This window comes from Eschrichtius robustus, chromosome 4, assembly GCF_028021215.1.
Source record: "Eschrichtius robustus isolate mEscRob2 chromosome 4, mEscRob2.pri, whole genome shotgun sequence".
In the NCBI taxonomy this organism is placed as follows: Eukaryota; Metazoa; Chordata; class Mammalia; order Artiodactyla; family Eschrichtiidae; genus Eschrichtius; species Eschrichtius robustus.
This window is the reverse complement of record NC_090827.1, coordinates 76,034,569-76,047,847: the sequence shown is the minus strand read 5'-3', so window position 1 is coordinate 76,047,847 and position 13,279 is coordinate 76,034,569. Positions and strand designations below refer to the sequence as shown.

At 37.5% G+C, this 13,279-nt stretch overlaps 1 protein-coding gene across 1 annotated transcript in view; it reads left to right on the top strand.

The window, feature by feature from the left end:
- SPMAP2L (sperm microtubule associated protein 2 like) overlaps positions 1 to 13,279 on the top strand; it is a 61,935-nt gene that overhangs the window by 32,701 nt on the left and 15,955 nt on the right. The window contains exons 5-6 of the mRNA XM_068542893.1: positions 674 to 811; positions 8,782 to 8,893. Of these exons, the coding sequence (XP_068398994.1) occupies positions 674 to 811; positions 8,782 to 8,893 (250 nt within the window). The remainder of the gene's footprint in view (positions 1 to 673; positions 812 to 8,781; positions 8,894 to 13,279) is intronic.

Here is a 13,279-nt window from a genome sequence, read left to right as displayed (position 1 = left end):
CCATATCTATGAATGTCCTAAAGGAGCAGAGGTCCTTTGGAAAATAATAGAAGCAGGAGTGGGACTGCAATCTAAATTAACGCCAGGTTAAAGTAGTCAATATCACTTCTTTTTCCACTAATGATAATATTTTGATAAAGGAAAGATTGAAGGGCAGGAGTGATAAGAAGAACAATATTATTATCTTAAATAAAATCTCAGTAAACAAAACCTGATAATGATTAAATAATCTACAAACCATGATCAAGTAGCATTTATTCCTAAGCTCAGAGGTCTTTAACACAAAGAAAAGCATCAATGTAATTTATCCTATTAACTAAAAATTTAGTAAAAATATTTAAATTGTCTATAGAGATGCTAAAGAAAATATTTTATTTAAAAAGCAGCAAATTTTCTCTTCATCAGGGTATTTTTTGGTCTATTTAGAAAATGAACTTTATTTATTACAGAAAATTGTCTGTTTTAGAATAGGATATTAGAAGGCAGCTGAAAACTTGATGGCTTATAACCGTTTCTAATTTCTCCCTATGTAGAAAATAGCTCAGCAGTGAAGGGATAAACTGTCATACCCGCTCCCCTAGACCTGGGGTGAGGGGGTCAGTGTTGGAAATTACTATGGTAATTTGAATTCATGCCTGTTTCATTCACTTCTTTTCTCTTTTACAACTTGCAGGGTTCAGTATTACTACAGCTGCGGTAGAGAGTCTGTAATCTGGGAGATCCCTTCTCCTGCACTGTTTTGCCAACCTTCCAAAAGGATCCAGAAGCTGGCACAGCCCAACAGAGTCAAGAAAGGGAATCTAATAAATAGGTAGAGTACCTTGAGAATCTCCATAAATTCTCATCTAATTTGGTGAATGTCACAATATTGTTGTTCTAATTTTAGTGTATGCAATTTCATAAAATAGAAGTCCACTTGTGTTTCAAAGCATCAGGGTGAAAAATCAAATATTTGCAGCAATTGTGGGTAATCAGAAGATCATCATCAGTAATTACATTTGACTCAAATTGTAGTGAAGCTAAAATTCACACTAAACTTACCATTGTCAGCCAATTAAAAAATATGCAAATGAAACATTACAGGTTTTTGCAATTCATGTTCTCTTATGCCTCTGTGACTGCAGATGCTCTTCCTTCTGCTTTAAATTCTGAAATTCTCCTTGTCTTTAAAAGACAGATTAGGAAATTCCCTGGTGGTCCACTGGTTAGGACTTCACGCTCTCAGTGCCGAGGGCCTGGGTTCAGTCCCTGCTGGGGGAACTAAAATGCCATAAGCCACACGGCACGGCCAAAGAAAAAAAGAGCTTAGGTGATACTTTCCACATGGGAGTTAAGATTGTGATAAGAGTATTGGAAAAAATGTTAGGTTGCATTAGTGGAATATGTACAGTGTACATGTTCCACCAAGTGTAGAGTGTGATAGTACTATTGTACACTACTTTAATCAGAACACATTAGGTATATGTGTCCACTTATGGATGTTATACCTGAAGAAACTGATAATAAATTTGAGACTATTCAGAGGTGATGAATGAGATGTTGATTTTTCTGGAAGCTATGTTATATGAACAACAGTTAAGAGAAATAACATGTTTAGCTTAGAGAAGACACTAAAGTAGCAGTGATAGCTATGTTTCAAGGGTCAGCATCTGAAAGAGAAAAGGGAAGTCAAAGTAAAATTACTTAGAACTAGAAGTAGAACAAGGAATTTACAGAGCAGCCGATGTCAGCTAAGTGTAGAAAAATCCTTCTGGTAGCTATGCAGTAATGGAGGCATTTATTTGGAAAGGTCAACTGCCAACTCCACCCAAATCCCTGAAAACGTTCAAGCACAAACTGGAATGATGACTATACATGGATTTTAGAAAAGATTCCTGTATTCAGGCATAGGTTGAACTGGACAATTTGAGTCTTTTTCCATCATAGAATCCAGCAAAAGTGGCCCAATTCCTCCACAAAATTTGCTTATTTGTCAGTTTATTAAACAAAATCTGTTAATTTAGTTAAAATATGCATGTAAATCTGGTAAAGATCTGTATCTGTAAACTAGAAGAATACTTTAATTATCTGTTACCAATTTTTGAGACACCTGAAATTGACGTTTCATATAAGTGAAACCCCCTTGAGTGCTAAAACTTTCTGTATTTTTAAGTTTGTTTTCCTGCTTTCCTAAGGAGATTCTTTTGATACTGAACATACATGTAACCTTTTTCCATTGGCTTGAGATATTTATTATGAACATCAACTATCACATAATAATTTGGTAAACCTCTCAGAAAGTGTTTAAGTATGAAGCACATTGCTTAGGCTAAGTGGTCTGACCTCTTTAGATTATGATATTCACTTCTCATAGTTTTCCTGTCATTTCTCTTTTTATTGGGAGAATAGTCTCTTAAGTAGCCTCTTTTCTGATCTTTTGTGCTCTGGAAACAGATAACCAAGCTTGTTCAGAATTGTGTGAGGGGAAAATGCAAGTGCTTAATGAAGACACACAGGGTTGTCCAATAAATGTACTACGTGAGCCTGGACTTTGTGACATATATTTTAGCTGATTCACTAGAGGGGCTCAACAGTAGATTTGAGCAGTCAGAAGAAAGAATCAGCAAACTTAAAGATAGGTCAGTGAAGATGATCACGTCTGAGGAACAGAAGGAAAAAAGAATGAAATAAAATAAACAAAGCCTCAAAGCCCTGTAAGACAGCATCAAGAGTATTAACATATTGATAATGGGAATTTCATAAAGAGAGTAGAGAGGTAAAGGGGCAGAAGGAATATTTAAAGAAACAATGGCCAAAAGCTTCCCAGGTTAGATGAAAAACAATCTTCACATCCAGGTAACTCAACAAACTCCAAGTGTGATATATTCAAAAAGATCTACAACCTGATGAATCATAATCAAACTGTCCACAATCAAAGACAAAGAGACTCTTGAAAGTAGCAAGAGAAGTGACTCATCATATGCAAAGGATCTGCAGTAAGATTAACAGGTGACCTCTCATCAGAAACCATAGAGGCCAGAAGGCAGTGGCATGACATATTTAAAGCACTGAAAGAAAAATACTGTCAGCCAAGAATACTCTAGTTAACAAAATCATCCTTCAAAAATAAAAGAAATTAAGACATTTCCAGTTAAACAAAAACTGAGAAAATTCATCACCAGCAGACCTGCTTTACAGTAAATACTGAAGGGAGTCCTTCAGGCTAAAATGAAAGGACATGAGACAATAACTTGAATCCACATAAGAAATAAAATTGAGTTAACTACATAGGTAAATATAAAAGATAATATACATGTATTTTTCTGTTTGTAACCCTTTTATTCTCCTACCTAATTTAAAAGACAACTGCATAGGACTTCCCTGGTGGTCCAGTGGTTAAGACTCCATGCTCCCAATGCAGGGGGCGCAGGTTCAATCCCTGATCGGGGAATGAATATCCCACATGCCGTGTGGCATGGGCAAAAAAAAAAAAAAGACAACTGCATAAAGCAATAATTATAAATCTGTGTTGATGGACATACAATGTATTAAAAAACAACCCAAAGAGAGGAGGGAATGGAGTGATATTAATCTGAATTAGATTGTTATAAGTTAACATATACAGGGCAACAACTAAGAAAATAATTTTTAAAATATAGTAAAAGAAATAACAAGGAATTTAAAGGGTACACCAGAAAATATCTAACATGGAAGAAGGGAGGAATGGAGGAATAGAGGAATAAAAAGATGTAACATGTGAAAAACAAAAGCAAAATGGCAAGCATAAATTCCATGTTATGAGTAGTTGCATTAAATGCAAATGAACTGAACAGTCCAATCAAAAGGCAGGGATTGACAGAATGGATTAAAAAAACATACTCAGTAGTATGCTGTCTATAAGACACATACTTTAGATTCAAAGAAATATATACGCTGAAAGGAAAAGGACGAAAAAAGATATACTATGAAAACTAACTAAAGTGAGTGGATATACTCATATTGGACGATTAGACTTTAAGACAAAGAAGGACATTTTATAGTAATGAAATGGTCAATCCATTAGAGAACTATAACAATTATAAACATATATATACTTAACAACAAGAACCCAAAATAGATGAAGCAAAGCCTGGTAGAATTGAAAAGAGAAATAGATAATTCAACAAGTTGAGTTTTTCAATACTCTACTTTCAATAATAGAAAGAATAACAAGCAAAAGATCAACAAGGAAGTAGAAGGCTTGAACAATACTATAAACCAAAAATATCTAATTGACATTTATAGGACACTATACCCAACAATAGCAGAACGCACATTCTTCTCAAGTGCACAAGGAATATTCTCTAGGATAGATCATATATTAGGTCATAAAACAAATGTCAATAAATTTAAAAGAATTGAATTCATACAAAATCTGTTCTCTGACCACAATGATGAAATTAGGAACCAATAGCAGAAGAAAAAATTTAAATATGTGTAATTAAATACACTCCTAAACAAACAATGGGTCAAAGAATAACTCACTTTGATATTAATAAAATGAAAACACAATATACCAAAACTTATGAGATGCAGCTAAAGTAGTGATTAGTGGGAAATTTTAGCTGTAGATGCCTACATAAAAAATAAAAAAGATTGCAAATTGTAACCTACTCTTCCATCTTAAGAGATTACAAGTAGAAAAGCAAACTAATTCAAGCAAGCAGAAAGAAGGAAATTATAAAGATTAGTGTGGAAATAAATGGAAACCAGAAAGACAGAGAAAATAAACAAAACTGAAAGTTGGCTCTTTGAAAAGATCAACAAAACAAACCTTTGGCTAGACTTATCAAGACAACAAGACAGAAGACTCAAATTACTAAAATCATGAAAGAAAGAAGGGACCTTTCTAAGGAATCATTTGCAAAAGAAGGGTTGCAAATTGATCTTATAGAGAGAAAAAAGGATTATAAGGGATTACTATGAGCAATTGTAAGGCCAACAGATTAGATAACATAAATGAAATGGACAAATTCCTAGAAAGATAAACCACTGAAACTGACTGAATAATGGAAAATCTCAACAGACCCATGACAAAGAGATTTAATTAATACTTTTTAAAAACTTCCTATGAACAGCTCAGGAACAGATGCCTTCATTGATGAATTCAATGATATGCTTAGAGAAGACCTAGACCAATCCTGCAGATTCTTCCAAAAGATAGGTCACTTCCCAACTCATTCCATGAGGTCCATGTTACCCTGATACCAAACCAAAAAACGTTTGTAATGACAAGAGAAGAAAATGACAGACAATATCTCTTATGAATATATGTGTAACAATTCATTACCAAAATACTACCAAACCAAGTCCAAATATACATGCAACAATCCACACCAAGATACTAGCAAAGCATATCAAACAATATATAAAAATATTTATACACCATGACCAAGTTGGATTTATTCTAGGACTACAAGAATATGTTGAGTTCAACATACTAAAATCAATGTACTACACCAAATTAATAGAATAAAAAAACCTAAAACTACATGATTACCTGAATAGACTCAGAAAAAGCACTTAACAAAATTTAACACATATCATACTCAACAAACTAGGTATAGAAGTGAACTTCCTCAGCTTGATAAAGGGCATCTACAAAGAGCCCACAGCTAACATCATAATTAGTGGTGAAAGACTAAAAGCTTTCACCCTAAGATCAGGAATAAGACAAGAACATCAGCTCTCACCACTTCTATTCAACATCATACTAGAGATTTGAGTCAGGGCAATTAGGCAAGAGAAAGAAATAAAGGTATTCAGGTTTTAAAGGAAGAAGTGTTGATAACTCTCTACTCATAGATGACATGATCTTATATATAGAAAATCTCAGGGAATCCACATGAAAACGATTAGAGCTAATAAATTAGTTCAGGAAGGCACAGAATCCAAGATCAATATACAAAAATCAATTGTATATCTATCCACTAGCAATGAACAATCTGAAAATGAAATTAAGAAACAATTCCATTTGCAGCAACGTCAAAAAGCACAAAACAATACATGCAATGGAATATTAGCCTTAAAAAGGAAGAAAATTCTGACAAATGCTACAACATGGATGAACCTTGAGGACATTATGCTAAATGAAATAAGCCAGTCACAAGAAACCAAATACTGTATAACTCCACTTATACACAGTACCAACTGTAGTCAGATTCATACACAGAAAGTAAGATGGTGGTTGTCAGGGACTAGGGGGTGGGGAGAATGAGGAGTTGTTTAATGGGTATAGAGATTTGCATGACGAAAATTGTTCTGGAGGTTGGTTGCACAACGATGTGAATGCATTTAATGCTACTGTACTATACACTGAAAAATGGTGAAGATGGTAAATTTTATGTTATATGTATTTTAATATAATTAAAAATAAAAGAACAAAATACTGAGGAATAAACTTAACAAAAGAAGTGCAATGTACATACACAGAAAACTACAAACATTGTTGAAAGAAATTGAAGATTTAAATACATAGAAAGACATTCTCTGTTCATGGATTAGAAGTCTTAATTTTGTTATGATGACACTTCTCACCAAATTGATCTACAGATTCAATACAATCCCTAATAAAAGTCCAGCTCTCCTTTTTGGGTAGAAATTGACAAGGTGATTCTAAAATTCATATAGAAATGCAAGAGACCTAGAATAGCAAAAACAATCTTGAAAAAGAATAACAAAGTTGGAAGACTTACAGCTTCTGATTTGAAAACTTACTAAAAAGCTACAGTAATCAAAACAGTGTGTTACTGGCATAAGAATAGACATATAGATCAATGGAATAGAATTGAGAGTCCAGAAATAAACCCTTATGGTATATGTCAGTTGATTTTTGACAAGGATGCCAAGACAGTTTAATTGAGGAAGAATAGTCTTTTAAACAAATGGTGCTAGGATAACTGGATATCCACATGCAAAAGAATGAAGTTGAACCCCTACTTCACACCATACACAAAAGTTAATTCAAAATGGATCACAGACCTAAATATGAGAGCTAAAATTATAAAACTCTTAGAAGAAAACATAGGCATATATCTCTGTGACCTAAGCAGTGGTTTCTTAGATATGACACCAAAAACACATGTGACAAAAATACAATAAATTGGACTTCATCAAAAGTGAAAACTTGTGCATCAAAGGACACTCTCAGGGGAATGAAAAGACAACTCGTAAATTGGGAGAAAATATTTGCAGATCATATATCTGATAAGAGACTAGTATTCAGAATATATACAAAGAATTCTTAGTACTGTTCAAAAAAGACAAATAACCCAATTTAAAAAATAGGCAAAGGACTTGAATAGACATTTCTCCACAGAAAATATACAAGGAACAAGAAGCACATGAGAAGATGCTAAATATCATTAGTCATCTTGGAATCGCATGTTAAAACCCTGAGATTCTACTTCACACCTCTAGAATGGCAATAATAATAATTAATAAAGAGAAAATAACTTGGAGAGGATGTGGAGAAATTGAAACCCTCATACACTGCTGGTGGGAATGTAAACTGGTGAAGCTTATGTGGAAAATAGTTTTCCAGGTCCTCAAAATGTTAAACATAGAATTATCATATGATCAGCAACTCCACTCCTAGGCATGTACCCAAGACAGTTGAAAACGTGTTCACACGAAAGCTTGTACATGAATATTCACAGCAGCATTCCAAAATAGCCAAAAAGTGGAAGCAACTCAAATGTTCATCAATACATGCATGGATAAACAAAATGTGACAAATCCATATAATGGGATATTATTCAACCATAAAAGGAAAGACATACTCATACATGATTCTTGAAAATATGCCAAATGAAGGAAGCTAGACACAAAAAGTGACATATTTGTGTGATTCCATGTATTTGAAATTTCCAGAATAGGCAAATCCATAGAGACAGAAAGTAGATTACTAGTTCCTAGAGGTGGGGAGGGGCTGGGGAGGGGGTAATGGGATGGGATTTTAATAGGTATGGGATTTCTCTTTAGGGTGTTGAAAACGTTCTGAATTTAGGTAGTGGTGATGGTTGCACAATTTTGTGAATATTCTAGAAAGCATATAATTGTACACTTTAAAAGGGTAACTTCTATGGTATGTTAACTATATATCAATTTTTAAAACTAACAGACTACCCCTAGAGGGTAATCATATTTATTTGAGAAAAACTTTTTCCATATTAGGTTTGTAGGTTTGTTGGTTGATAGGTTTCTGTTCTGGGAAAGGAGTATGTGGGGAAACCACCTATGATAATCGGCCAGGTTGCTGGGAGTTATGTCCAGCACTATCTCAAACTGCACTGCAGAGGAGACTGGCCATCACAGAGGGTTCTTGGTAGTGACTGGAATTTTTATCTCAGGGTTTTAATAGGAGGTTTTGGTAGGAAGTGAAGTGTTTTTTACACTGCAAGTCTCAACCCATCAGTGGATCATGAAATCAATTCCAGTTGTTGTTGTTTTTATGAAATCAAATGAAATTTTAAAAATCAGAATGCATTGCCTAGGGAAAACATCGTTTCATGATCATTTTGTTTCAGATACACAGATTTACATATATTGTATCACAATATAAAATGTACTTCTTACCGTGGATCATAGTAAAACAACTTTGAGAAACACCAATCTAGTAGAAAGAACACTAATGATTATGGGAAAAGATGTTCCTAAGATAGAAACAATATATATAATTGATTGGAGGTTGATTATAGCAATGAAGAATGAAGTTATTGTTCCTCCAATGATTATAATATTTCATGTTCCATTTGCATATAGGCCCTTCGGTGATTACTTAAGAGATTCTCTTCAAATCTCTGATCCTTCTCCCCGGATATTACAACTCTCAATAGCCAAAGCCACAGATCCAAACTATGTTCCTCCAAAAAGCGTAAGTAGGTCCATGTGAAAGAAACAGTTCTTGATGGACTTTGTAACGTGTAGCATGTTTGTAACTGTAACGTGCTCCCCTCTTATTTCTAGGTGTGTATTTTCCTTTTCTTCATGTTTATTTTCCCCTCTCATCAAATGAATTTTTCTATCTCCCCTGTGCCTAATGTATCAGTCAGGATTTGATGAGAGAAGCCGAACCACAATGCGTGTTATAGAGTTAACCTTAAGCAATTGTGGGAGCTGATGAGAAGTCTATGGAAGACTGTTACAGCAGCTGGGACTTGGGTCTGGTCATAGATCTAGAAGAAATGAGAGAGACTAGGGGTAGTTCAGCAGTCCCCTGGAAGATATTTACTTCAGGGGAGGCCATTACAGGAGAGTCTTGCCTCTGCAGACAAGGGAGGAAGGGCTGATTCTATTGGTAAGGAAGGCTCAGGTATGTTCAGGGGTTCAAAGTCCCCCCTTCATTGGAATGTGCCCTTATGTTCCGATTCCAATTTTTAAGGTCCAATTCCTTCTCAATCATTGCCCTAACTTTAATATAGGAGACCATATAAGTTTAGGAATTCAATTTGCGCTGTAATTTACCCACTCACAGAATTAGATTTTGAGCTTGGTTTTGAGAATTTTCAGTCCTGTGACCATTAAAGATAAGGGTTTCTTTTGGGTAAGTCACAGAAACTTTCTGGTCCCTTAACTACACCTTAAGGTGGGAATTTAAAGGCCTGAGCTGGTAATTTCTTTCCTCAAGTTCTCCAGTGCACTTAGAAGCAATGAGCCAACCTCACTATACCTCTTTATTTCACTAAAATGATCTCTGTCAGCAGCTGCTTGGTTACCAAATCTTGCTTTCTGTTTTGTCAGTGCATGCCACGGATTACCAGTGTCTTTTTTTTTTTTTTTTTTTAAACCACTGGCAATAGGATCATTAAATAGCTTTAAATCTAATCTGCTCAGAAAACAAATTCCAGGTAGTCTAGAACCAGTACAGGCATACCTCAGAGATATTTTGGTTTCAGTTCTAGACCACCCCAATAAAGCAAATACTGCAATAAAGCAAGTCACACAAACTTTTTGCTTTCCCAGTGCATATAAAGGTTATGTTTACACTACTGTAGTCTATTAAATGTGCCATAGTATTATGTCTAAAAAAACAATGTACACACCTTAGTTAAAAAAATACTGCTAAAAAATCTTAACTATCATCTGAGCCTTCAGTGAGTTGTAATCTTTTTGCAATAGTAATGTCAAAGATCACTGATTACATATCAGCATAATATAATAAAAATGGAACAGTTTGAAATATTGTGAGAATATTTCTGACACAGAGACACAAAGTGAGCAAATGCTGTTGGGGAAATGGTGCCGATAGACTTGCTTGATGCAGGGTTGCCATAAAACTTCAATTTGTGAAAAACTCAGTATCTGCAAAGTACAATAAAACACAGTATGCCTGAACAGAGAACCCATCCTTAAAGTTCTCATCTGGTTATCTGTTGCTTTATACCAAACCAGCCCCAAGCTTATTGATGTAAAACAACAGCCAGGGGGGAGGAGTCAAGATGGCGGTGTGGGAAGCTGCGGAGTTAGCTCTCCCCACAACTAGGGCGCCTGCTGGCCGCTGGTGGGGGACTCTAACCGCCAAGGAGACGGGAGGAACCCCAGAGTGAACCAGTAGGATGTAGGGGGACCGAGCGGGGAGAAGTGGAGGCCAGACAAGATCAGCACCCCTGAGGCCGGGGAGATCAGGAGAGGCAGGCGGGAGGGACTCTCCGGGAAGAGTGGGAGAGGAGCGGAGGGCAATCACCTGGCCCACTGGGGCCACAGAGCCTGCTGAGCTCCCAAGCCGGTTCCCCCCCTCCAAAGCCCCATCCAGGCCGCGTGGGCCCTGGGGGCATAGGAGGGATGCCAGGGAGATCAGGAGTGGCAGGGGGGAGGGGCCGTCCAGGAGGAGTGGGAGAGGAGCAGAGAACGATTGCCCTGCTCACTGGGGCCTGGGGAGTCTGCTGAGCTCCCAGGCCGGTCCCCTGCCCTCCAGAGCCCCCTCCAGGTCTAGTGGGTCCTTGTGGGCATAGGAGGGAGGCCGGGGAGATCAGGAGAGGCAGGGGGGAGGGGCACTGTGGGAGGAGCGGGAGAGGAGCAGAGGGCAATTGCCCCACCCACTCGGGCACCAGGAGCCTGCTGAGCTCCCAGGCCAGTTCCCTGCCCTCCAAGGCCCCCGCCCATTGGTCCTGGGGGCATAGGAGGGAGGCCAGGGAGATCAGGAGAGGCAGGCGGGAGGGGCCCTCCCAGACCCCAGACCGGAGGAGTGGGAGAGGAGAGGAGGGAGTTTGCCCCGCCCACTTGAGTCCAGGAAGCCTGCTGGGCTTCCAGGTGAGGTCCCCTGCCCTCTGAGACCAGGGCATGCCTGGGCCCCTTCTGTTCCTTGAGCCTAAGCCCCACCCCCACAGCCCCCAGGGCCTTTTCCAGCCCTGTGGTTCCTAAGCATAGGCCCCACCCACCACCCAAACCTCGCCCTTGCTTAGGCCCTGCCCTCCACAGCCAAGGCCTTTCCCCACCTCCTTTTTGTTTTTCTTTTCTTTTTAGTGTTCAGCAAGTATTAAAATGAAGGAAAATTTATGGATGACACTTTGTAACAATCAGCAACTGTTGATTAATAAAGTCAGTTCATTATTCTCCTGAAACCTAGGCAGCTATGAGAATTGTCAGACGGGTCATTTTATTCATTATTTTTGATTAATGCAACCAGATTCTCTGACTCTGAAGGAAAAAAAAAAAAAACTTCCTCCTCTTTTTCACTGTTGTGGTACTAACATACCTTCCGGTTGTTGGTTCATCTATATTTTTATTTTTACATTCTTTCTAACATATCTCTTAGTTTCCTAGTCTAATTTTATTTTTTACTTTGTTATTGTTCTTTTTTTTTTGCCACCCCATGCGGCTTGCGGGATCTTGATTTGTGAGCACGGGGTCAGGTGGAAGCTCCTGTGGTGGGAGCTCCGAGTCTGAACCACTGGACTAACACAGAACCTCAGACCCCAGGCAATATTCATCGGAGTGAGGTCTCACAGAGTTCCTCATCTCAGCACCAAGACCCAGCTCTACCCAGTAGCCTACAAACTCCAGTGTTGGAAGCCTCAGACCAAACAACCAGTAACACAGGAACACAATCCCACTCATAAAAAAAAACAATGAGATGGCAAAAAAATATGTCACAGGTGAAGGTGCAAGGTAAAAACCTCCAAGACCAAATAAATGAAGAGGAAATAGGCGATCTACCTGAGAAAGAATTCAGAGTAATGATAGTAAAGATGATAGTAAAGATGATCCAGAATCTTGGAAATAGAATGGAAGCATGGATTGAGAAAATACAAGAAACGTTTAACAAAAACCTAGAAGAACTAAAGAACAAACAAACAGAGATGAACAACACAATCACTGAAATGAAAAATACACTAGAAGGAATCAATAACAGAATAACTGAGGCAGAAGAACGAATAAGTGAACTGGAAGACAAAATGGTGGAAATAACTACTGAGGAACAGAATAAAGAGAAAAGAATGAAAAGAATTGAAGACTGTCTCAGAGACGTCTGGGACAACACTAAATGCACCAACATTCGAATTATAGGGGTCCCAGAAGAAGAAGAGAAAAAGAAAGGGTCTGAGAAAATATTTGAAGAGATTACAGTGGAAAACTTCCCTAACGTGGGAAAGGAAATAGTCACCCAAGTCCAGGAAGCACAGAGAGTCCCATACAGGATAAACCCTAGGAAAAACACACCAAGACACATATTAATCAAACTAACAAAAATTAAACTCAAAGAAAAAATATAAAAAGCAGCAAGGGAAAAAGAAAAAATAACATACAAAGGAATCCCCATAAGGTTATCAGCTGATTTTTCAGTGGAAACTGTGCAGGCCAGGAGGGAGTGGCAGGATATACTTAAGCTGATGAAAGAGAAAAACTTAAACCAAGATTACTCTACCCAGCAAGGATCTCATTCAGATTCAATGGAGAAGTCAAAAGCTTTTCAGACAAACAAAAGCTAAGAGAATTCAGCCCCACCAAACCAGCTTTACAACAAATGCTAAAGAAACTTCTCTAAGCAGGAAACACAAGAGAAGAAAAAGACCCACAAAAACAAACCCAAAACAATTAAGAAAATCATAATAGGAACATACATATTAATAATAACCTTGAATGTAAATGGATTAAAGGCCCCAACCAAAAGACAGAGACTGGCTGAATGGATACAAAAACAAGACCCATATATATGCTGATAAGAGACCCACTTCAGACCTAGGGACACATACAGACTGAAAGTGAAGGGATGGAAAAAGATATTCCATGCAAATGGAAATCAAAAGAAAGATGGAGTAGC